We start from the raw sequence: 26077 nt of genomic DNA, 5'->3' as shown, positions 1-26077 counted from the left end.
GGGCCCCTGTATGGTCATAAATTCAACCACGGTTTGGGAGGCAATTCATGACCATTATGGTCCAGGAAAATAAGTCCAGGAAAATACTCTCTCTTGCTGCTTCTCCCAACATTTAGAGTTACATGGTTACCAGCACTGATCTCATATGAAACTACATGTCATCATTTTATCAGAGGCCAGTAGTGGAAGAAACAACAATTTTGCGAAACAGGAGAAACACAAATAACAAAGCTGGCAGAATTCGTAAGATCATAAGTGAGAATTAAGCCGAGAACTTCCATTAGATGTGGCCCAGTAGATTTCAGGTCGTCTGACTCAATCCATTCTGTATCAGCCCTTATCTCTCAGAGAAATTATTTATTGGCACCGTCCATAAGGGACCAGCCCTCTCATTGTTCTCCGAGCTGTGTGGGATCCCGTATTGAAAATGTGGAGTGTTCTGATGAGCCATGGGACTGTCAGACTTCTCTATGGGCTCCAGCGGCCGCCTGAGACCAGCTTCTGAACAAACTGGTGAACATATGGACGCAGCATCCTAGACACAGCTGAGGAGGGTACGATCTGATGAGAAAGCGAGACACAAAGTCATCAGGAATGTCATCCTAAACAACACAGCCCTACCGTGGAGACCAGGAAACTCTACTCAGTACCCTGCGATAAACCATAGGAAAAGAATATGAAAAAGAGGGACTTCCCTGGTGGGCCATAAGCTAAGACTCCATGCTCTAAATCAAGGGGCCCAGGTCCCATCCCGGGTCAGAGAACTAGATTCCATACACCACAACTAAGCGTTGGCTCAGACAAATAAATATTTTTTAAAATATGAAAACTGTATACATAACTGAATCACTTTGCTGTACAGCTGAAATTAACACAACATTAGACATCAACTTTACTTCAATAAAAGAAAAAAAAAAGACTATCCATCCACCCTTGGCCTTGGGAGTCCAATTCCATGAAGCAATGGAATGAGAGGAAGCAGGTGATATAAAGACACATTGGGCGAGTTGTCCGTCTCTGAGCTTTGGTTTCTTCACACATAAACAACACTTTTAACATATTTCAAAGTTACTGGGAGACTTACTTGAAGAGACATGAGGAGGAGAACACATCTCCCCAAAATGTCCTACTTTGGTTATGGGTTGTTTTGAGCTGAAGGTGATTAAGACCCAGCAGACTCAGGAGAAGTTCTTTGTCTCTCCTTTAACTGCTCAAAATAATTATATTAGGGGACCTACGCCAGGAAAAGAGCTATTACCAGAGAACAGCTTTTAATCTCAAAAGGACTAGCCTGCCTGGAGGAGCAAGCAGCTGTTCAGTGACCTCCTGTAAGTTGTCTTCCTCCCCGTTGAGGCCTCAGATCCCTACCTCCTTCTCCTTAGCTCAGGGGAGCATCTGAGCCTCAATTGCCAGACTGTCTCTGAGCCTAGGGGCTTCCCTGGTGGCAGTCAGTAAAGAACCCGCCTGCAATGCAGGAGACCCGGGTTTGATACCTGGGTGGGGAAGATCCCCTCAGTATTCTTGTCTGGAGAATCCCATGGACAGAGGAACCTGGAGAGTTAGAGTCCACAGGGTTGCAAAGAGTCGGACACTATTGCAGCGAGTTAGCACACAGGCCCTGATCCTAGTTGCAGCGTGCAGACTGTTTGTGGCAGGCTTCCTGCGGGCTTCCCTTCAGTGGTGCCCTGCAGGCTCCAGGCACTGTGGGCTCAGGAGCTGCGGGCATGTAGGACCTTAGTTCCCAGACCAAGGATCTTGAACCTGCCTCCCCTGCATTGGCAGGCAGGCTTTTTAGCACTGAGCCACCCGGGAAGCCCTCTGTGTATTTTACCACCATTAAAAAAAAACTACTGCCCATGATAAATAATAAAACTTGGGCATAGCAAACCCAAAAGTGACTGGATGTAAGTCATCATGCGTTTATTCTTTACACATACCTAAATCTGTGGGTGCTCAAGTCCCTTACAGTTACCCCAATATCTGCAGAAGAGGAAGAACCCATAGATTCGAAGGGCCCAGAGTAAAAAGAGATTGAAATCATAAAACCTACAGTAGGGCATGATCACCAACCCTACATCATAAACCTTATATAAGGGTGATCTCTAATATTATATGAACAACAGTAAAAATTGTCTTAGAGCCTCAAGGCACTGATCCAATCTCCCCCCACCCTTCCTTACACATACACACACACAGCGCAGACACCAGCTCCTGCTTTCATCTGTAAAATGGGTCTCTCCACCCTCAGGCTGGAGCTAGGATGACCCCCTACACTTTGCAGTTGCAGAGGTCTCTTTGGGACAATGTGAACTCAGCGCCCAGTCTCCCACAGAAGAGGGTGACCCGAGACTTACTGGATCCTTGGAGCAGAACCTGGAGCACTGGGTCAGTCAGGGAGGCTGAGGTTAAGCTGTGTGGGGCTGGAGCTGGGACATCTCCAAGAACCCAAGCCGGGAGTCCTGAGCGCAGAAGACGGTCCTCACCCCGGGTTGTTGGGGTGGGGGTGGGCTGGGAAACACCTGCAGTGTTGTTATCAGCCCTGACTCTTCTGCGGTTACCCCCAGGGGGTGGTTCTGAGATGGTGTTTATTATAGTAAACTACACATAATGTATAATTTAGCATTTTAACCATTTTAAGTGTCCAATTCAGAAGTGTTAAGAATATTCACATTTTGGGCAACCAAACTCCAGAACTTTTTTTCATCTTGCAAAACCGAAACTGTACACATTCAACAAAAATTCCCCCTTTCTCCTCCACAGTTGTTGGCAATCACCACTCTACTTCCTGTCTCTATCGCTCTGACCACTGTAGGTACTTCAGGGGAGTCATTCAATATTTTTCATTTTCCATCAGGCTTGTTTCACTTAGTAAAATGTCCACAGGTTCATCCATGTTGTAGCTTATTGGAAACAGGTTATATTCTTTTTGTGATGGCGTGTTTCTTTAATGTTTCATGCTTTTTTTGTAGTTTTCCATTGGCGCTCTCCCATTTGAAGTAGCAGACATCTTCAATCTTTGCTAGTTACCTTCAGCTAGGGTATTCTTTTAACGATGGCGGTGTATTATCTGGATCTTTCTCTTTCTATCCCTACACCTAGTCCACTTTTCTTGCTCCATCTTGTGGGAGAACTCTTAGCTTTTCTGTCTGTTCTGACAACCCACCAGGCTGCCTCCTGGAAAGCTGTGTCTGGATTTCCAGAAGGTGGCGCTAGGGCTCCGGTTTGCGGGCGCCCTCTCCCAGAGCCGGTTTTCTAAGCCCGCTCCTTGTCTGCCCGGGCTCCCCTGGGCGCTGCAGGGCGAGAGTCCCACAAGGAGCCCCTGGAGAGCGGGGGGAAGTGTGGGTCAAGCACTCGGGGCACTGAGGGTGCCTGTGGACGCAGGAGGTAGATTCCCGGCTGTGGTGCTCAAGGAGGCCTGTGGTTGAGAACTATCCCTTTCACGCCCTTTGAAATGTTGATCAGCCTCTTTGCCAGTTCCCTTCCTCTCCCTCCTCATGGAGGTCCCGTCTCAGCACTGGAGGCTGCTGTAGAGACACAGATGTCGCTAAGAGTGTCCTGCAGAACTAGGCTAACTGGACACTCACTGGGCTCTTTCCTTTTCTGTGATGGGAGATCAGCCCTGTGAGATGTTTCCTTGTGTGTGTGTGTGTGTTTGAGGGGTTGCGGGGTGGGGGGGTAGGGGGGGTGGGGGGGTGGTTTCTGCTACTTTTACTTTCATCCTTTTTTGGAGTGCCAGACTCTTCCCTAGTGAAGGCTGACCTGCGAATTTTCTCTTGTGCATGTGAATCTGCCCAGGTTACTGTTCTCCAGGTTACGCCTCCGCTCCCAGAGGGGTCCGGGCAGGTTCCCTGGCTCTGCAGGTTCTGCAGCCCATAGCGAGGTCTGCTAGCCTGTGATCCAGATGCACAGACAGACAAGACTCCCCCAGGGCTCTTTGGGCACATGGAGCTAAGTCCCACCACACTCACAGAGGTACTTTTCCAACCCAATCCAGAAAATGGGCAGAAGACCTAAACAGACATTTCTCCAAAGAAGACACACAGATGGCCAACAGACACATGAGAAAAAAGATGCTTAACATCGCTCATTATCAGAGAAGTGGAAATCAAACTACAATGAGGTATCACCTCACACCAATCAGAATGGCCATCATCCTAAGTTTGCAAACAATAAATGCTGGAGAGGATGTGGAGAAAAGGGAACCCTCTTGCGCTGTTGGTGGGAATGTGAACTGATACAGCCACGACGGAGAACACCACGGACGTTCCGTAAAAAACAGAACTACCACATGATCCAGCAATCCCACTACTGAGTGCATAACACGAGAAAAACAATTCAGAAAGACACAAGTACCCCAATGTTTATTGCAGCACTGTTTGCGGTCGCCAGCACATGGAAGCAACCTAACTGTGATGGGTAGAGAAGATGTGGTACATAGGTACAATGGACTATCACTCAGCCACAAAAAGAAACGAGATTGGGTTATTTGTAGTGATACGGATGGACCTAGAGTCTGTCATACAGAGTGAAGTAAGTGAGGAAGAGAAAGACAAATATCATATGTTAATGTATATGGATGGAATCAAGAAAAACAGTACAGATGAGCCTGTATGCAGGGCAGGAACAGAGACGCAGGGCGAGAGAACAGACATGTGAACCAGGTGGGGGAAGGGGAGGGTGAGATGAACTGAGAGAGTAGCATTGACATATGTACACTAGTGTGTGTAAGGCTGATGGCTAGTGGGAAGCAGCTGTCTAGCTCAGGGAGCTTGGCTCATCAGTGCTCTGTGATGACTGGAGGGTGGGATGGGGGGCAGGGGGGAGTTCAAGGCGGAGGGGACATATGTATACATGTAGCTGGTTCACTTCTTTGTATGGCAGAAAAATTACCCCAACTTTTTCAAAAGGTGCTTTCCTTCCTGAATGGATGTCTATTTGTTCTTTGGTTATTGAAATATAGTTGGTTTATATTAGTTTCAGGTGTATAGCATAGTGATTCGATATTCTTACAGTTACTGTATGATATCATTTGCATGTGGAACATAAAAAAATAATACAAGTAAATTTATCAAAGGTGAAACAGACTCACAGATCCAGAAAACAAACTAGTGGTTACCAGTGGTGCGAGGGAAGGTTGTTTTTGCTCAGTCACTAAGTCTCGTCTGACTCTTTGCAACCCCATGGACTACAGCACACCAGGCTCCTCTGACCTCCACTATTTCCTGGAGTTTGCTCAAATTCATGTCCTTTGAGTTGGTGATGCTGTCTAACCATCTCATCCTCTGTCATCCCCTTCTCCTTTTGCCCTCAATCTCTCCCAGCATAAGGGTCTTTTCCAATGAGTCAGCTCTTCACATCAGGTGGCCAAAGAGAGGGAAGGAGGTAGGATCAAATTAGGGATATGGGATTCAGAGATACAAACTATTATACCATGTATACAATAGATAAGCAGCAAGGATAGATCGTAGAGTACACGGAATTGTCACCCTTATCGTGTAATAACTTTTGACAGAGTGTAATTGGTGAAACTACGCACCTGAAAGTATTATTAATATAATACTGTAAAACAAGTCTACTTCAATTAAAAAGAAATACTGATATAACCAACAGTTCACAATTACTTATTTAGTTTTCACTAGTAATTAGAATTGCTATGGGGTTTTACAAATGGTTCACTGCGTAAGGAGTCTGCCTGCAATGCAGGAGACACAGGAGATGGGGGTTTGATCTCTGAGTTGAGAATGATCCCCTGGGTAAGGAAATGGCAACCCACTCCAGTATTCTTGCCTGGGAAATCCCATGGGCAGAGGAGCCTGGCGGGCTACCGTCCATGGGGTTGCAAAGAGTCAAACACGACTGAGCAACTAAGCACAAATGTTAAGAAGTCTGATTAATATGTGTCATTAAAACTACTGAAATTAATAAATAAAATATATTTGTGTTCAAGGAAATTTTTTTAAAGTTATAAGGATGAATGTGTATTTTGTTAAAGGAAAAGGAAGTAATTTTGTCCTAAAGTGACATTAAAATGGGGGAGGGGGAGAAGCAGAACACTGAAAATCTGAGTGTAATAAAGGAAGTTATAGAAAACTTGTGGAGGATTTCCCTAGTGGTCCAGGGGTTCACAGCAGGGGGGCTTGGGTTATATATCCCTGGTCTGGGAACTAAGATTCTGCAAGTTGCAGAAAAGGTTAAAAAAAAAAAAAAAAAAAAAAAAAAAAGAAGTTGTGCTATCTTTGAAAATCTTCCCAAATCAAATTCCTTTACCACACACACACACACACATAAATTATTTGGCCATGGTAAATCTCAGTTGCATTATGATGTGGGATCTAATTTCCTGACCAGGGATCAAACTTGAACCCCATGCTTTGGGAGCACTGGACCACCAGGGAAGTCACTCCCAAATAATACTATAAGTGAAATATTTTTTTGACCTCTAGCTAATTTGGGGATTTTTCAGTGAGCCCCTACAACATCTCAGAGAAATATATTGAACCCATTATAATTAGGAAAATTGGCAAATATCATTACGTAGCTATCACAGTCAAGTAAGTGATGATGAACCTTCTAAGGAGATATTGGAAGGATAAATGTTATCAATCTTTTTTTTTCTAAAAAACTATATGAAATTGTAAAAAGCCTAATATGTCTCAGCATATTGTTATCAGTCATAATTCTAGTTATTATCTTGAAATATTAAATGTCATGGGAATAGCCAAAACTCTCCTTTTTCTTACCTCAATTGCCATTTAATTTTCCATCAACAGAGCCAAACACCTCACCTCTGGAATTCCCATCTTACATAGGTTATGTAAGGACTCATCCTGTGTTTTATCTCTCTACTTCTTTGCCAAGCATAGCTTTGACTAGATGGACCTTTGTTGGCAAAGTAATGTCTCTGTTTTTTAATACACTGTCTAGCTTTGTCGTAGCCTTTCTTCCAAGGAGCAAGCGTCTTTTAATTTCGTGGCTGCGGTCACAGTCCACAGTGATTTGATATATCCTAGCTGGAGAAGGCAGTGGCACCCCACTCCAGTACTCTTGCCTGGAAAACCCCATGGACGGAGGAGCCTGGTGGGCTACAGTCCATGGGATCACTAAGAGTCGGACATGACTGAGCAACTTCACTTTTCACTTTCATGAATTGGAGAAGGAAATGGCAACCCACTCCAGTGTTCTTGCCTGGAGAATCCCAGGGACAGGGGAGCCTGGTGGGCTGCCGTCTATGAGGTCGCAGAGTCGGACACGACTGAAGCGACTTAGCAGCAGCAGCAGCAGTAAATTGTTATCAGTCATAAGTTATCTTAAAATTTAATATATTATCTTAAAATTCTGTGTTATGGAAATAACCAAAATTCTCTTTTCTTTTTTCTTACCATGGTTGTTATTTAATTTTCCATCAACAGAGACAAACACTTCAGCTCTGAAATTTCAATCTTACATAGGTTATGTAAGGAGTCATCCTGTGTCTTATTTCTCCACTTCTTTGCTAAGCCTTTAGAGGGTTAGAGGGAAGGTTAGGTGACTTTTCCAGGCTCATGTGGGCAGTAAAGTGAGGAGGCATGGGGTGTGGGAGATGAATATGTGAAGCCTGGAGGGTGTCCACGTTGTACCCCTGTCCCTGGAAAGACAGCAGACCCTCAGTTATCTCCCAAACCCCTTCCTCATCTTGTTGCCCTGCTCACAACCACTCACTGACTCCCTGCCCTGTGGGAACCACCCATTTTATGAATCAGCTCAGTTCACTTCAGTTCAGTCGCTCAGTCGTGTCCAACTCTTTGCGACCCCATGAATCGCAGCACACCAGGCCTCCCTGTCCATCACCAACTCCCGGAGTTCACTCAGAGTCATGTCCATCGAGTCGATGATGCCATCCAGCCATCTCATCCTCTGTCGTCCCCTTCTCCTCCTGCCCCCAATCCCTCCCAGCATCAGGGTCTTTTCCAATGAGTCACCTCTTTGCCTGAGGTGGCTAAAGTATTGGAGTTTCAGCTTCAGCATCAGTCCTTCTAATGAACACCCAGGACTGATCTCCTTTAGAATGGACTGGTTGGACCTCCTTGCAGTACAAGGAACTCTCAAGAGTCTTCTTGAACACCACAGTTCAAAAGCATAAATTCACCCAGAGCAATCTATAGATTCAATGCAATCCCTATCAAGCTACCAATGGTATTTTTTACAGAGCGAGAACAAATTCACAATTTGTATGGAAATACAAAAAACCTCGAATAACCAAAGCAATCTTGAGAAAGAAGAATGGAACTGGAGGAATCAACCTGCCTGACTTCAGGCTCTACTACAAAGCCACAGTCATCAAGACAGTATGGTACTGGCACAAAGACAGAAATATAGATCAATGGAACAAAATAGAAAGCCCAGAGATAAACCCACACACCTATGGACACCTTATCTTTGACAAAGGAGGCAAGAATATACAATGGATTAAAGACAATCTCTTTAACAAGTGGTGCTGGGAAAACTGGTCAACCACTTGTAAAAGAATGAAACTAGAACACTTTCTAACACCATACACAAAAATAAACTCAAAATGGATTACAGATCTAAACATAAGACCAGAAACTATAAAACTCTTAGAGGAGAACATAGGCAAAACACTCTCCGACATACATCATAGCAGGATCCTCTATGACCCACCTCCCAGAATATTGGAAATAAAAGCAAAAATAAACAAATGGGACCTAATTAAAATTAAAAGCTTCTGCACAACAAAAGAGACTATAAGCAAGGTGAAAAGACAGCCTTCAGAATGGGAGAAAAGAATAGCAAATGAAGCAACTGACAAACAACTAATCTCAAAAATATACAAGCAACTCCTACATCTCAATTCCAGAAAAATAAACGACCCAATCAAAAAATGGGCCAAAGAACTAAATAGACATTTCTCCAAAGAAGACATACAGATGGCTAACAAACACATGAAAAGATGCTCAACCTCACTCATTATCAGAGAAATGCAAATCAAAACCACAATGAGGTACCATTTCACGCCAGTCAGAATGGCTGCGAACCAAAAGCCTACAAGCAAGAAATGCTGGAGAGGATGTGGAGAAAAGGGAACCCTCTTACACTGTTGGTGGAAATGCAAACCAGTACAGCCACTATGGAGAACAGTGTGGAGATTCCTTAAAACACTGGAAATAGAACTGCCATACGACCCAGCAATCCCACTGCTGGGCATACACACCGAGGAAACCAGAATTGAAAGAGACACATGTAGCCCAATGTTCATCGCAGCACTGTTTACAATAGCCAGGACATGAAAGAGCCTAGATATCCAGCAGCAGATGAATGGATGAGAAAGCTGTGGTACATATACACAATGGAGTATTACTCAGCCATTAAAAAGAATACATTTGAATCAGTTCTAATGAGGTGGATGAAACTGGAGCCTATTATACAGAGTGAAGTAAGCCAGAAAGAAAAACACCAATACAGTATACTAATGCATATATATGGAATTTAGAAAGATGGTAACGACAACCCTGTATAGGAGACAGCAAAAGAGATGTATAGAACAGTCTTTTGGACTCTGTGGGGGGGGGGGGGAATGATTTGGGAAAATGGCATTAAAACATGTGTAATATCATATAAGAAACAAATCACCAGTCCAGGTTCGATGCAGGATACAGGAAGCTTGGGGCTTGTGCACTGGGATAACACAGAAGGATGGTATGGGGAGGGAGGAGGGAGGGGGGTTCAGGATGGGGAACACGTGTACACCCATGGCAGATGCATGTTAATGTATGGCAAAACCAATACAATATTGTAAAGTAAATAATAATAATAATAATAAAATAATAAAGTAACAACAACAACAACAAAAAACCCAAAAGCATCAATTCTTTGGCACTCAGCTTTCTTCACAGTCCAACCCTCACATCCATACATGACCACTGGAAAAACCATAGCCTTGACTAGACGGACCTTTGTTGGCAAAGTAATGTCTCTGCTTTTGAATATGCTATCTATGTCAGTCAAAACTTTCCTTCCAAGGAGTAAGTGTCTTTTAATTTCATGGCTGCAATCACCATCTGCAGTGATTTTGGAGCCCCCCAAAATAAAGTCTGACACTGTTTCCACTGTTTCCCTATCTACTTCCCATGAAGTGATGGGGCCAGATGCCATGATCTTAGTTTTCTGAATGTTGACCTTTAAGCCAACCTTTTCACTCTCCTCTTTCACTTTCATCAAGAGGCTGTTTAGTTCCTCTTCACTTTCTGCCATAAGGGTGGTGTCATCTGCATATCTGAGGTTATTGATATTTCTCCCAGAAATCTTCATTCCAGCTTGTGCTTCTCCCAGCCCAGCATTTCTCATGATGTAATCTGCATATAAGTTAAATAAGCAGGGTAACAATATACAGCCTTGACGTACTCCTTTTCCTATTTGGAACCAGTCTGTTGTTCCATGTCCAGCTCAAACTGTTGCTTCCTGGCCTGCATACAGGTTTCTCAAGAGGCAGGTCAGGTGCTCTGGTATTCCCATCTCTTTCAGAATTTTCCACAGTTTATTGTGATCCACACAGTCAAAGGCTTTGGCATAGTCAATAAAGCAGAAATAGATGTTTTTCTGGAACTCTCTTGCTTTTTCTATGTTCCAGCGGATGTTGGCAATTTGATCTCTGGTTCCTCTGCCTTTTCTAAAATCAGCTTGAACATCTGGAAGTTCATGGTTCACGTATTGCTAAAGCCTGGCTTGGAGAATTTTGAGCATTACTTTACTAGCATGTTAGATGAGTGCAATTGTGCAGCAGTTTGAGCATTCTTTGGCATTGCCTTCCTTTGGGATTGGAATGAAAACTGACCTTTTCCAGTCCTGTGGCCAGTGCTGAGTTTTCCAAATTTGCTGGCATATTGAGTGCAACACTTTCAGAGCATCATCTTCCAGGATTTGAAGTAGCTCAGCTGGAATTCCATCACCTCCACTAGCTTTGTTCGTAGTGATGCTTTCTAAGGCCCACTTGACTTCACATTCCAGGATGTCTGACTCTAGATGAGTGATCACACCATCATGATTATCTGGGTCATGAAGATCTTTTTGGTACAGTTCTTCTATGTATTCTTGCCACCTCTTCTTAATATCTTCTGCTTCTGTTAGGTCCATACCATTTCTGTCCTTTATTGAGCCCATCTTTGCATGAAATGTTCCCTTGGTATCTCTAATTTTCTTGAATATTAGAGGAATAACCTGTTAATGATTTGCTGTGTCTCCTGACCTGCTTCAGCCAACTGTTTTATCCTCCTAGTTGATCTACACCAAGAATAATCATTTTAAAAATCCTTCACGGCTTTCCATGAGATGCCCACCTACATCCATCACTTCATGATTTTCATTTGAAAGTGAGATCCAATGAAGGGAACCCCTTCTCATCTCACAGAACCCCTTCACCACCTCCCTGCCTTCTCTCTCCTCTCCCCAATTTCTCTCTGTATTTACCTTCTCCTGCAACATAACATGCACCACTCATAGATTAGACATGGCTTTAAAGTCCAATTTTCCATTTTAATTAGTTGGGCAAAAATTTTTTTCCATATGAATACTGTACATTCACTGTGATAACGTCTGCTAAATAAAATTTTCTCCCTCTTGGGGCACATAAAACATTACATATACATGAGATTCTTTGATTATGTGTCTCTTCTCCTGTAACTGAACACATGGTATTTCAGACACTTCACTCTACTTTAGTTGGTCATTCCCACAACTCTAGACACAAAGTATGGTTACCTGCATTTCTTTCCGGGTCACAATCTCTGTGTTTTGACTGGAAATAGGCATAAGAAGCTGCCTCCTATATGCCCATTGATATTTATTACTTCCTTTAGTTAATAGTTAGGACTTCCCTGGTGGCTCAGATGGTAAAGCATCTGCTTACAATATGGGTTTGAGCCCTGGGTCAGGAAGATCTCCTGGAGAAGGAAATGGCAACCCACTCCAGTATTCTTGCCTGGAAGATCACAGAGTCGGACAGGACTGATCGACTTCACTTTCACTTTTAGTTAATAGTTAATAGTTGTACTTTCTTTGTGAAAATTGATCTTGCTGTCCACTTACGAAGCATGTGCTTTTCTGTATACATATTATGTTTCGAAAAGTTTACTTAAAAATTATTCAACAGTAAAGTCATTCTATATGGTGGCACACGGCTGTCACTGCATTTCACCTTCAGACTCCATAGAGGCTCAAAGTCACCCTTGAACGGGAAGATACCTCCAGCGTGTGAAGGGATTCCACACAGTATCAGTTTCTTATGGTTAACCTGATTCATCATTGGGCATGTTTTGGTCCAGCATTTGGGAGGTGGAGTCTGGTGGCTGTTGATCATTGTTCTCCTCCAAGCTGTGTCGGATCCCATATCCAAAGTATATGGCAAATCCTAGTAGGGAAATGAGATGATGAGAAAGAAAAGTAGGTGCTCTCCTCACTTAAAAATCCCATTAGCCCTCCTATTTCAGTGTCTGACACAGTTTCTGGGAGAGGTAGTAGGAAGACACTTGGGTTCAGTCACTCATTTTCCAAGGAAGGCACTTACCAATCGCCATCCAAATGCCAAATAGGACCCAGGTCCCAGTGTTCATCTGCATCAACAAGTAGATGTTCACAAAGATGCTCATCAGTGGGAGGACAGGCAGAGCAGGCACCTGTGGGCAGAGTCAGTTCATCCCTGGACACATCCCAGATGTCTGAGAAGGAGACTGCACCCCATATGTGTCAGAAGACTCCCATTTTACTCAGGCTGTGTGTTCAGTGCCTACTGAGATTGTGTATGTAAAGCACTGAGTGTGGATCAGGGAAGAGTCCTGTGGTTTTAGCAATTCCTGTCATTCCTGGTCCAGCGAAGGACGCTTAGACCGCAAAGGATGCAGACCTCCTTCACTCAAGGTGGACACTGTGGGCACATGAGGTCACCTACCTTGAAGTGAAGAGGAGTGGGGTCCTGGGGCTGCCTCCAGATGATGGCTGTGACCCCAGTGATGAGCAGCAGCAGCAGCACAGCCACTGTTGTGAGCATGGGGTCTCCAGAGAACACCTGGCTGGGCCACTGGGCCAGGACCAGGCTCAGGATTATCAGCAGGAGAACTGCAAGGGTCAAGGTAGAGAACAGGCTGGACCCAGAAGACAAAGATGTCAGGACCTTGCACCACACCCCTCCCCAGGCTGCCCACATCAGGAAGGGCCATCGTATCTCCAAGACACCTCAATTGCTCAAAACACGCTGCCTTCTCCATGCTGTCAATTGTGGAATACAGCCAAAGAGAAGTCCCACTGCTCACCAAGCAGGGAGGCACATCCATAGACAATCTGGCCAGATTTCACAGTGGAGGTGGTGCTGGTAGGGAACCACAGAGTCTTTAGTGTCCTTGAAGTTCCTGTTTCTGATACAGGTTCCGAAGGACTTGCTTCCCACTGTGAAATATCAATTTCATCATCTTTTTTCTCATTCTTGCTGAAATTCTGTTCTGGTTGATACCTGAATTAGAAATATCAAGGCAGTATTAATGGTAGCTCCTACTCATCCAACATTACCCAGACTAATCTGTCATTTCCTAACTTAATGATAGCAGGACATTTAGAAGATAGCAGGAAGGAAGAAGAGAATTATCTCTGCATCAATCCCCATGAGTCAAAGACCCCCAGGCAAGGTGTAGAGAAGCCTTACCTGAGGACAAGGACTGAAAAGGCCACCAGGGAGTAAGCAAGCAGGGTCCCAATTGACACAAGGTACACAAGATTGATCAGCTCCAAGAGTAGAGCCAGGACCGCTAAAATCAGGGCACAAACGAGGTGGGAGAAGAGAGTGAGACTGTGGGTACATACAAGTCAAGAAAATTGATCAAAGAAGGAGTGGATTTTGTTTATACACCTGCAAGCATTCCAGAAACCAAGATGGCCCAGATGGGGGTTCCTCTGTGGCCATGGAGTCGGGCAAGTCCCCGGAAAAGGAGCCCATCCTCTGCCATTACGTAGATAAACCGAGGCATGGTGAACATGGTACCCAGGAGGCTGGGACAGGAAATGGAAACATGTGAGGACGTGGAGAAGCAGGAGAGACCAGGGCTTCTGTTCCCTGTCTTCCTGGGGTCACATGTCTTTTCCTGTTGTCTCTCAACCCAAGGACTACGATCCCTGATAATCCCACAGTGGGTGGATTAAAAACCCATGACACTGACCTGGATGTAAGAGCACAGAGAGTGCCAACAGCCACGACATATCGGGCAGAGTTCCACCCAACATGGAGGAAAGCCTGCAGCAAGGGGCTCTGGGGTTGAATCTGGTAGTAGGGCACCATGAGGGTGAGTGCCGCTGAGACACCAAAATACGCCAAAAAGCTGATAAAGATAGTGATCATGATGCCCAGGGGGATGGAGCGACAAGGATCTTGGGCCTCTTTCCCTGCAAGATGGGTGGAGTACAGGGTCAGTAAACACACTGGAATGTAAGCACAAAATCCAATTTCCCCTTGCACCTCCAAACGCAGTCTAACCTTCTCCCAACCCCTGGGCCCAAGGGCAGCCTGACCTGCCCAGACTCTCAATAAGACACCCAGCGACCGTGTTACCTGTAGTAGCAATGACATCAAAGCCAACAAAGGCATAGACGCATGTTGCTGCTCCCTGGAGAATCCCTTCAAAGCCAAAAGGCAGAAACCCTCCAGAGCCCAGAGGGCCCAAGCTGTGTTGAGAGAAGGAGCAAGAAAGAACGTGGGTGAGGTGTGTTCACCCATCTCCACTGGACTCCTCAGTTAACCTCACAAGCCCTGGGCCCCAGGATTCGTATCATCTAGATCCATCAGCCCCGAAGTCGTTGAAAGAAAAGTGAAAGTGAAGTCGCTCAGTCGTGTCCAACTCTTAGCGACTCCATGGGCTGTAGCCTACCAGGCTCCTCCGTCCATGGGATTTTCCAGGCAAGAGTTCTGGAGTGGGTTGTCATTGCCTTCTCCAGGAGATCTTCCCAACCCAGGGATTGAACCTGGGTATCCTGCATTGTAGGCAGACGCTTTACCATCTGAGCCACCAGGGAAGTACCTCCTCAGCTTATTCCCAGCTCTGCATCAAGCACACAGGCATTACTGTGACCAAGAGCACCGTGCTGACCTGTAGGTGTCACTGGATCCAGATGAGGCTAATCTGTAGTCCTGTTCCGTGAGCTTCCAGTTGTGCGGGTCTCCCTTAATGAAGCCAGAGAGCATGGTGAAGCTGAGAACCAAAAGGTTCAAGCCAGTGAACACTTTGTTAACCAGGGTCGACTCACGAGCTCCCAGAAACAGTAATCCTGTAGGGGAACATGGAAGAAGAGACATCCAAAATAACTAAATCCACAGAGACAGAGAACAGACGAGTGGTTGTCAGAGGCTGGTGTTTGCGGGTGAGTGGAAGGTGGACAGTGATCGCTCAGTGTGTACAGGTGTCCCTTTTCTTGCAATGAAAAAATTTGGAACTAGAAGCAAGTAATGGTCATACAACAATGTGAAGGTACTGAAAGTGAAAGTCACTCAGTCGTGTCTGACTCTTTGTGACCTCATGGACTTAGTCCATGGAATTCTCCAGGATAGAATACTGGAGTAGGTAGCCTTTTCCTTCTCCAGGGGATTTTCCCATCCCAGGGATCAAACCTAGGTCTCCCACATTGCAGGCAGATTCTTTACCAGCTGAGCCACAAGGGAAGCCCAAGAATACTGAAGCAGGTAGCCTATCCCTTCTCCAGGAAGTAAACTGGGGTCTTGAAAGTACTCAGTGCCACTGAATTGTCCACTTTGAAGATGGTTAATTTCTTACTGTGGCAACCATCCCACAATAAACCAATCGATCAAATCACACTTTGCACATCTTAAAATTATATAATATTGCAATCTCAATTATATCCCAATAAATCTGGGGTGATATAGTAAAAAGAAAAAAAAAAGGTTAATTTTGTGTGAATTTCCTCTCAAACATCTTCAGTCAGTACACGGAAGAAACTTATAAGTCTAAGTAAATGATTATCAGGTGGGGGTGATTTTTATCTCTCAAGAGACTCTTGGTAAAGTCTGGAGACATTCTGATTGCTGTAATTCAGGAGGTGGGCTTCACTATTTTCTAGTGAGTAAAAACCAGGGTGGTGGTGGTTTAGTCACAAATCGTGTCCAACTCTTTTGACCCTGTGGACTGTAGCCCACCAGGCTCCTCTATCCATGGGATTCTCCAGGCAAGAATACTGGAGGGGGTTGCCATTTCCTTCTCCAGGGGATCTTCCTCACCCTGGGATCAAACCTGGGTCTCCTGCACTACAGGCAGATTCTTTATCGACTGAGCTACTGACTGTTTTACCCCTGGAAAAACCAGGGGTGCTACTCAATATTTTACAATGATTGAAAACAAAACCTACAACGAATAGGGCAGTACTCCACACACACACCAAAGAATGATTTTACACAGAATGTCAATAGTGCCAAGGGTGGAAAACCATGGTCTATGTCTGTCTTGCCTTCCTGTCTCTCTTGTCCCAGACACTTCATTCCAGGCTTAATCCACCCACCATCCTGGAGCCCCTAGCCTTCTGCACCCCAGCTCCCCTCTTCATACTCTGCCCATTCCATTACTGAACCTTCTCTCACCTGTAAGAAGCAACACCAGGCCCAGTGCAAAAAAGTCTGCATATGTGGCCAGGAAGTAAGGCACGTTCAGAGAGAAAGTTCCCTGGAACGCCTGAGAGATGTGGTTCCCAATCAGGCTGTCAAAGGCGGCGCTCCAGGCCCTGGACACACAGGCGGTGCCTGCAGCAGCAGAGGAAGAAACGTTCATCGACAGACATGAACTGAACTCCTGCCATGCCATGGGAAGCATGGGGGAAAGAAGCCAACAAATCACTTAAGCTCAAAAAGTTTCTATGTATAGAGTGAAGAGAGTAGACCCAGATGACTCACAAAATAGCTCAACTATTTAATATATTGCTGTGTGCTGTGTTTAGTCGCTCAGTCGTGTCCCACTCTTTGCCACCCCTTGGACTGTAGCCAACCAGGCTCATCTGTCCATTTAATACATTAGCAGGAGATTAACGTGAGGCCAGAAAAAATATAACTGGAAGGTGGGATCAAGAAGGTTGGAAGAATGTAGGGCAAAAATCACTACAATATTGTAAATAATTAGCCTCCAATTAAAATTAATTAATTAAAAAAATGAAGGTTGGAAGATGAGGGTGAAGGTTTATTTACTTTTCTTTATTTTTTAAAGATTTTGTTTATCGATTCATTCATTCTTGGCCACACTGGGTCTTCACTGCCACACGTGGGCTTTTCTCTAGATGCAGAGAGTGGGGGCTGCTCCCTAGTTGGAGGGCATGGGCTTCTCACTGTCGTGGCTTCTCTTCTTGTGAAGCATGGGCTCTAGGGCGTGTGGGCTCAGTAGTTGTGGCACACAAGCTTAGTGACCCCATGGCATGCGGAATCTTCTCGCATCAGGGATTGAACCCATGTCACCTGCATTGGCAGGCAGATTCTTAATCACTGGACCACGAGGAAAGTCTCTCTGTTTTTTTAAAAATTATTTATTTAGCTATACCAGGTCTTAGTTGCTGCATGCAAACTCTGTGGCATGTGGAATATAGTTCCCTGACCAGAGATCGAACCTGGGCCCTCTGCTTTGTGAGCTCGGAGCCTTAGCCATTGGACCACCAGGGAAGTACCGAGGGTAAAATTTTGAATTGAGTTGCAGGATTTCTCTGGTGGTGCAGTGGTTAAGATTCTGCCTGCTAATGCAGGGGACATGCAGGGTTTGATCCCTGGTCCAGAAAGATTCCGCATGTCCCAGGGCAACTAAGCCCATGTGCTACAACAAGAGGAGCCACGGCGATGAGCAGCCCTCACACCAAAACTAGAAGAGCAGTCTGTGCCAGCAACAAAGACTCAGCGCAACCCAATAAATTAAAAAATTAAAAAAAAAATTGGGTGGTAGAGGAACTCACTCAAAGGCAGCAGCTGAGCAGAGACTTCAAAGAGGTGAAGGGATGAGCCTGTGGGCCACACCCCCTTCTTACCCACTCCCTACAGTTCCCTTTCCTTTACAGTTCCTGGTCCATCATTTAAAGGAAGCAGGGTTGATCTAAGTAGAAAGAACTTGTGGGGTTTTCCTGCCACAATAACCCACTTCAGCCCACAAGGTTGACAACAAAGTTTTCCCAAATTAATAAAACTCCAGTACCTCCTCTGAGTTTCTGATCTGAAGCCCCACACCTCCCCCCACCCCATCATCTCACCCATGACATAGGACAGGATGAGGTTCCAGCCAGTGATGAAGGCGCACAGCTGACCCATGGTGACGTAGCTGTAGAGATACGCAGAACCGGAGCATGGTACCCGGGCAGCCAACTCTGCATAGCAGAGCCCGGACAAAAGAGTAGACAGACCGGCCAGCAAGTAGCAGATGATGATCGCTGGTCCAGCCTCATACACAGAAACTTCTCCAACCAAGATGTACATGCCATTCCCTAGGGTGCAACCCAAACCCAAGGCAATCAGATCGAGGGTGTTCAGACGACGAGCCGTGCGCTTCTCAGATCCCTCCCTGGGCCCCAGCCGCTGTCTGCGGACCAGCTTCTGACCAAATTGGTGAACATACTGACGCAGCATCCTAGGCACAGTTGAAGAGGCTCAGATCTGCTGAGAAAACAACACAACAAGCCGTCAAGAATGTCCACCCGCCCTGGGTCCTAGGAGTCCAATTCCACAGAGCGTAGGAGTGATGGGAGCAGGTGGGGAAGGACACACTGGGCAAGTTCTCCAGCTCTGAGATTTGGTATCTGAGGCATGAAACCTTGAATATGCTTCAGCGTTACTGGAAGGGTGGCTGAAGAGAAGTGAGGAGAAAGAGAATGCGTCACTCTAAAACGTGCCACTTTGGCTTATGGACTGTTTTCAGCTGAAGGCAATTAAGACGTTGCAGCCTGAAGGAAAGCCTTTGCCTCTCTCTTCATGGCTCAAAATAATTTAGATTACAGTGCCTATGCCAGGAAGAGAGCTATTACCAGAGAGAACTTTTGGTCTTTGAAAGACTTGTCTGTGGAGAGGGGCAAACGTTTGTTAACCAATCATTTGCTCTTCCCATTTTCTGAAACCAAGCGGGGTTGATCTCAGAGAGAGCCAGCGAGCAAGGGACAGCCTCAAGCGGTGGCTTGAAAGGAGGTCTTAGTTCTCTGCTCAGGAACTGGACCTGGGAGGCCTGGATGAAAACCAGGAATCCCAGCCTCTCATCTACCAGGGGCTAGAGGCTAGAGACAAGGTTCCCCTGGCTCTTGTCCCCACTGAAAAATGCATTTCTCAAGGAGGAAAAAACTGTAAAAAAAAACAACAACAAAAAAAACACATGTATGAAGTGTATTAGAGACACAGCACAAGCGGGAGAGCACACAGAGGAGCCGCCTGTTCAGTTAAGACAGAAGCGAAGCAGAGTCACACACCTGGAGAGAAAGAGTGTGGGCGTCTCCCCTCATGAGAAGGAGCCCTGTAAAGAGGTGGGAAAACCCTTCATACTGGGCAGTTCCTCCACGTCTTTGCTCACCTTTGGCCAATTATCTGGTTTCTTTTTTCACACCTGACCTGCCCTACAATCCTCCCCAACACATATGTACAGCTCTCTTCCAAGAGGGATTCCAGCCCAGAGGCCTGAGGGGGCCTTGGCATCACCTATTATGGGATGGCACTCCCTCCTTTTGGGGCCCACAGAAGCCTTCCTGTGTACGTGGAACATCTCCCTCGCCCTAAGGATGGGAAATATGTGACCTCTTGATCCTTTACTCAGACAAGGTTTTGTCATTGTTGTGTAGTTGCTAAGTCATAACCGACTGTTTTGCGACCCCATGGACTGTAGCCTGCCAGGCTCCTCTATCCATGGGACTTCCCAGGCAAGAATACTGGAGCAGGTTGCCATTTACTTTGAGGGATCTTCCATAACCAGGGATTGAACCTGCATCTCCTGCGTTGGCAGGCAGCTTCTTTACCACTGAGCCACCAGGCTAGCCCCAGACGTAATTGTTTTCTCTGTATCAGGAAAGGAGGACAGACAGCTCTCGCAAAGTCAGACAAGTTAATATGTAGTCAACCCAGATTTGAATCAGCACATCTAGTTGATCTTAGGTCCATTGACCTATAACCACATAGGTTCCTCCATAGCGAAAGTGAAAGAGTTAGTTGTTCAGTCATGTCCAATTCTGTGATCCCATGGACTGTGGCCTGCCAGGCTCCTCTGTCCACGGGATTCTCCAGGTAAGAAGACTGGACTGGGTGGCCATTCCCTTCTCCAGGGGATTTTCCTAACCCAGGGATTAAACCCAGGTCTCTGGCATTGCGGGCGGATTCTTTACCATATGAGGCACCAGGGAACAGTGACCCTGGTGTAATCCTTCAGAAGCAATCTCTGACTAAAATTTCCAAATAAGACCAAGAAAGCCATGTCAAAGGCCCCTCATCAGATTTTGCCTAGGTGGATTTCTGTCCCACAGAGGTCTGCCAAAAACTTGAGTTTCCTGCATGTGTCTTTTTAACCCAATGAGACTGTTCAGAGCCCAAAGATTCTCATTTTCTGGAGGGACCAGGCAGACAGAAAACAAAAATGTTTTAATTTTATCTGCAGATGTCAGTTACCAAATTGTTGTAAATCATCAGCAGCTTGAGAATAGCTTTTTAATACCTGAAAACCAGATTAGAAGCCAATAATATGTCAGAAAAAACTCATAAACGTTATAATCATACTTAGCAGTTTGGAGCTTCCCAAGTGGTGCTAGTAGTCAAGAATCTACCTGCCAATGCAGGTAGATATAAGAGACACAGGTTTGATGCCTGGGTCAGGAAGATCCCCTGGAGGAGGGCATGGCAACCCACTCCAGTATTCTTGCCTGGAGAATCCCACGAACAGAGGATCCTGGGGGGCTGCATGCAGTCCATGGTGTCGCAAGGAGTCAGACAGGACTGAAGCGACTCAGCATACCACACACGTGTCGTTAGTGATCATTTAATCTCCCGTAATTAATGTTTGTTCTTTTTGAGTCCAATTTTTTTCCATTATCTCTGTTGATCTTGCCTAATGATTGAGGATTAGTGAGTGATAGTTTCAAGAAGTTTAAGGGAAGGTTTGTATGATCTGTACGGTGAAGGGGGTACTTTGATCACTAGAGACTGTGGAAGGTATACCCCACATGGAACATATGTTTTAACCATTTTCTTTCCATCATGAGGCAACAAAGCCAGGTAGTCAGGAAAGGTTTTAACCCATGAAATAACAATGAGGTTTGCCAAGGAGCTGGGAAAAGCTAAATGGTCATCTTGGATTTCCCATCAATGTGACTTTAATTCACAGCTATTGTTCACCCACTTTAACTTCCTAACTTAAGAGTAGACCATTGCCATGGCACAAAGACCTCAGGATGGGCAAAAGTCTTAAAACAAGGCGTTGAGTTTTATAGAAGCAGAATGAACTGTAACTACATGTCCCGTAATCTTCAGAGATCATCGTGAAATAATGCTTATTCACTCAACCAAAGTAACAGAAAGATTTCCAAAGTAAATATAAATGACTGAAAGGCAAGGAAGTTCACATGGTCTGCTGTCAAAAGCAGTGTTCCAAGAAAACCGTGTTCTCTTCACACAGAGAGAAAACCAGACTTCTGTCTGGCACTGGCTCACTGTTACTAACAAAATTTATTTACTTAATTCATTTTAATTTAATCTTAGAAAGTCCACTCTACAAATCTGGAAGAGGGAGCACTTTTGCAAAGCCATCAGAGTGTAAATACACATGTATATCCAGACAGCAATCTCATAATTTCATTTTCTATACTTAGTCATGAAGCAGGCATTACAATATAAAACTCACTGGTTTATAAATAACAGTTGGGATGAGTAAAATTTTAAAAGGCTTTGTCCTCATTTTTTTCCTCCGTTCTCAGGAATTAGAGATTATTAAGTGCTATAAGTGTTCCTGGGAGCCCTGGTGTCAAGGTACAGGGAGAGAAAACCACATTCTCTTAGTAGGACTTGTTCTCTCAGGGTCAGAATTCTGAAAGAAAAAAGTATTTTAAAAGCTGGCTTTCTCTAACTGTACATGCAAAAAAAAAAAAAAAAAAAAAAAAAGGTTGTTTTCCCCCCCAATTTGATTTTTATCTTAATTTTCTCTGAAGTGCAGAGAATATTGTGGCCACACCATGTCATAATGAAATATCATCTTTCTTTTCTGTAGTCATAGTTTCGTAGCTAAAATTTAGACCAGTGCTCAAATTGGCCCTAATAATAGAAGCAGATAAATGAATGATAAAATGTTGCCCCAGCAGGGATTGCCCCTCTGGAGAGGTGGGATCTTAGTTTGATCAGAAGAATCTGAAGAAGTAGAGGAAATTGCAGGAGTTGGGGAAGCTTGTTACACTACCCTGAGAGTTGGGAGAAGTTGACGGGGATCGTTTAGAAGTTCAGGAGAGTTGATCTCCGTTTATTTTCCAATCCTGTGGTGATAAAGATCTAATTGTAAGATAGTATTACAATCTAGAGACCCCAATCTCTAGGTCACTTTCCATCAGATCAGATCAGATCAGATCAGTCGCTCAGTCGTGTCCAACTCTTTGCAACCCCATGAATCGCAGCACGCCAGGCCTCCCTGTCCATCACCAACTCTCGGAGTTCACTCAGACTCACATCCATCCAGTCGGTGATGCCATCCAGCCATCATCCTCTGTCATCCCCTTATCCTCCTGCCCCCAGTCCCTCCCAGCATCAGAGTCCTTTCCAATGAGTCAACTCTTCTCATGAGGTGCCCAAAGTACTGGAGTTTCAGCTTTAGCATCATTCCTTCCAAAGAAATCCCAGGGCTGATCTCCTTCAGAATGGACTGACTGGATCTCCTTGCAGTCCAAGGGACTCTCAAGAGTCTTCTCCAACACCACAGTTCAAAAACATCAATTCTTCGGCACTCAGCCTTCTTCACAGTCCAACTCTCACATCCATACATGACCACTGGAAAAACCATAGCCTTGACTAGATGGACTTTTGTTCGCCAAGTAATGTCTCTGCTTTTGAATATGCAGTCTAGGTTGGTCATAACTTTCCTTCCAATGAGTAAGCGTCTTTTAATTTCATGGCTGCAGTCACCATCTGCAGTGATTTTGGAGCCCCCATAAATAAAGTCTGACACTGTTTCCACTGTTTCCCCATCTATTTCCCATGAAGTGATGGGAACGAATGCCATGATCTTCGTTTTCTGAATGTTGAGCTTTAAGACAACTTTTTCACTCTCCACTTTCACTTTCATCAAGAGGCTTTTTAGTTCCTCTTCACTTTTCTGCCATAAAGGTGGTGTCATCTGCATATCTGAGGTTATTGATATTTCTCCCGGCAATCTTGATTCCAGCTTGTGTTTCTTCCAGTCCAGTGTTTCTCATGATGTACTCTGCATATAAGTTAAATAGACAGGGTGACAATATACAGCCTTGATGTACTCCTTTTCCTATTTGGAACCAGTCTGTTGTTCCATGTCCAGTTCTAACTACTGCTTCCTGACCTGCATACAAATTTCTCAAGAGGCAGATCAGGTGGTCTGATATTCCCATCTCTTTCAGAATCTTCCACAGTTTATTGTGACCCACACAGTCAAAGGCTTTGGCATAGTCAATAAAGCAGAAATAGATGTTTTTCTGGAACTCTCTTGCTTTTTCCGTGATCCAGTGGATGTTGGCAATTTGATCTCTGGTTCCTCTGCCTTTTCTAAAACCAGCTTGAACATCAGGAAGTTCACGGTTCACATATTGCTGAAGCCTGGCTTGGAGAATTTTGAGCATTACTTTACTAGCGTGTGAGATGAGTGCAATTGTGTGGTAGTTTGAGCATTGTTTGGCATTGCCTTCCTTTGGGATTGGAATGAAAACTGACCTTTTCCAGTCCTGTGGCCACTGCTGAGTTTTCCAAATTTGTTGGCATATTGAGTGCAGCACTTTCAGAGCATCATCTTTCAGGATTTGGAATAGCTCAACTGGAATTCTATCACCTCCACTAGCTTTGTTCATAGTGATGCTTTCTAAGGCCCACTTGACTTTACATTCCAGGATGTCTGGCTCTAGGCCAGTGATCACACCATCGTGATTATCTGGGTCATGAAGATCTTTTTTGTACAGTTCTTCTGTATATTCTTGCCATCTCTTTTTAATATCTTCTGCTTCTGTTAGGTCCATACCATTTCTGTCCTTTATCGAGCCCATCTTTGCATGAAATGTTCCTTTGGTATCTCTGATTTTCTTGAAGAGATCTCTAGTCTTTCCCATTCTGTTGTCTTCCTCTATTTCTTTGCATTCATCGCTGAAGAAGGCTTTCTTATCTCTTCTTGCTATTCTTTGGAACTCTGCATTCAGATGTTTATATCTTTCCTTTTCTCCTTTGCTTTTCATTTCTCTTCTTTTCACAGCTATTTGTAAAGCCCTTTCCATCCCCCAACCTAAATAAAGTTCAGGTCACGTTACAGCAAAATCTAAGTTTTCCCTTTCTCGATCCATCTGGCTTAGAAAGAGGATCCTCCCGTGCTGAACAACCTGCAATCAAGAACAGCACTCCTAGAAATGAAGCCCAGCCTCCCAGAAACATTACTCGGGGCCCCTGAGGGAGACCCAGAGTGTCCTTTGAATTTCCTTCGAATCCTGGGCTTCATGGAATTTCGAGCATCCTCCACCAGACATCTCTGGTCAACCCCGTCCTTGTGCCAGGGGTCCAGGGGCGTGTGGATATTTGAACTAGTACCAGTCCATCACCAGGGCTCTCTTTGAGTGACATCTGTTGCTGCTTTGCGGTATGGTTCAAAATAGCCAGCCCAGTAGTCTGTCCATGGCAGCATGTGGACTGCAGAGCCTGGCATTGGTGGGGCAGGGGTGGACTGCTGGAGTCATTGGAGTTGACTGCAATGCAAAATGCCATGGGGGTCAGGACCTGAGGCTGAGAGGTGGGAGTATTCCCTAGGGGATTTCTGACATGGAAAAAGGTGGGACATTAAACAGCAGAAGTACCCTAGGTCTATTGCCTTGTTTGTTTGGCATCTAAGATAAACATGAAGGAGCTATAAGGCTTAGGTGCGGGGGGGAGGAGGGGGTGGCAGACCAACCACCTTACTTCATGAATAATGCAGGAAAGGAAATCATGGGGAAAAAAAAAGAGGAATGTGGTGTTTGCGGTAGCAGAGCACTCAGAGAGAAACATTAGAAGACAGTGGCACCCAGGGGCTAAAGTGTGGGTGTAGCAGGGAGTGATTTGTTGGAGGTGCTGAGCTACAGCTCCCAGCGTGCTGCTTGCAAAGTCAATGAGGAAACACTTCTTGGATGGAAGACCTCCTGGGGGTTGTAGCTCAGGGAGAAAGAGGGAGAGAGGAGGGAGAAAGAGGGAGAGAGGAGAGAGAAAGATATAGCGAGGGCTCCTTCATTGAGTGGACCCAGATTCAGCCCTGTGGATCCAGGAAAGAGACCAAGGCAGAGAATGAGAGCAAGCAAGTTCTCACGGGAGAGACTGAAAGTCAGAAGTCTCCTGCCAGCAGTTCAGGGAGAACAGCAGTTTACCTTGAAATCCCGGGTTTCAGCTTCGGTGATCTCAGAGAGTCAGCCGTGAGTGGTGGCTTAGTTCTCGGCCTGGGAACTGGACCTGCAGTTGACCTTGAAATCCCATTCTTGGAGACAGATGGCCATGAGGGGTGGCCTGAAGCAAGGTGTCTTAGTTTTCTACCCAGGGATCGGACATGAGTGGCCTGGAGGAAAACCAGGAGTCTAGCTGCTCATCCACCAGGGGCTAGAGGCTAGAGACAAGGTTTTCCTGGCTCTTGCCCCCACTGAAAAATGCAGTTCTCAAGAAGGCAAAAATTGTAAACAAAACAAAACAACAGGTACAAAGTGCACTATCAGAGATACAGCACAGCAAATGAGAGCGCACACAGAGAAACTGTTCAGTTAAGACAGAAGCGAGGCAGAGACACACACCTGGAGAGAGAGAGTGTGGGCGTCCTCCCAGGAGGAGGAGCCCCATAAAAGGCAGTAAAACCAATGGTAAGGACAGTTCTTCCAGGCTTGT

The 26077-nt window shown here is 45.2% G+C and overlaps 1 protein-coding gene and 1 non-coding gene across 4 annotated transcripts; both read right to left on the bottom strand.

The window, feature by feature from the left end:
• Positions 1 to 11505: 11505 nt before the first annotated feature.
• LOC102412987 (cationic amino acid transporter 3-like) lies at positions 11506 to 26015 on the bottom strand. Of its 3 annotated transcripts, none has more exons than XM_045163531.1 (12): positions 25573 to 26008; positions 18256 to 18658; positions 16619 to 16777; positions 15120 to 15297; positions 14585 to 14697; positions 14196 to 14418; positions 13889 to 14028; positions 13685 to 13787; positions 13299 to 13495; positions 12938 to 13104; positions 12557 to 12665; positions 11506 to 12400 (listed from the first exon to the last, which is right to left on the bottom strand). In XM_045163531.1, exons 2-12 carry the CDS (start codon positions 18626 to 18628, stop codon positions 12279 to 12281), a joined length of 1884 nt encoding a protein of 627 aa, XP_045019466.1. In that variant the 5' UTR covers positions 18629 to 18658; positions 25573 to 26008; the 3' UTR covers positions 11506 to 12278. The 3 variants fall into 3 exon arrangements, with proteins under 3 accessions (XP_045019466.1, XP_045019465.1, XP_025125380.3); XM_045163530.1 differs by having other exon boundaries at positions 18256 to 18655; XM_025269595.3 differs by lacking the exons at positions 13685 to 13787; positions 13889 to 14028 and having other exon boundaries at positions 18256 to 18655; positions 25573 to 26015.
• TRNAC-ACA lies at positions 14974 to 15045 on the bottom strand. The gene has a single exon. It is a non-coding gene; the product is annotated as a tRNA-Cys (tRNA).
• Positions 26016 to 26077: the final 62 nt, after the last annotated feature.

This window comes from Bubalus bubalis, chromosome 18, assembly GCF_019923935.1.
Source record: "Bubalus bubalis isolate 160015118507 breed Murrah chromosome 18, NDDB_SH_1, whole genome shotgun sequence".
Taxonomy (NCBI): domain Eukaryota; kingdom Metazoa; phylum Chordata; class Mammalia; order Artiodactyla; family Bovidae; genus Bubalus; species Bubalus bubalis.
The sequence above is the reverse complement of the archived record's forward strand: the minus strand, read 5'-3'. Positions and strand labels throughout refer to the sequence as shown.

What these genes read in the sequence shown, in the direction of transcription:
- LOC102412987 (XM_045163531.1), bottom strand. Translation starts at nt 18,628, where the DNA reads ATGCTGCGTCAGTATGTTCACCAATTTGGTCAGAAGCTGGTCCGCAGA. An exon ending in TTTTCAGTCCTTGTCCTCAG is followed by an intron (nt 13,496 to 13,684) that starts GTAAGGCTTCTC and finishes TTTCTAATTCAG; the next exon opens with GTATCAACCAGAACAGAATT. An exon ending in TGGCATTTGGATGGCGATTG is followed by an intron (nt 12,401 to 12,556) that starts GTAAGTGCCTTC and finishes TTTCCCTACTAG; the next exon opens with GATTTGCCATATACTTTGGA.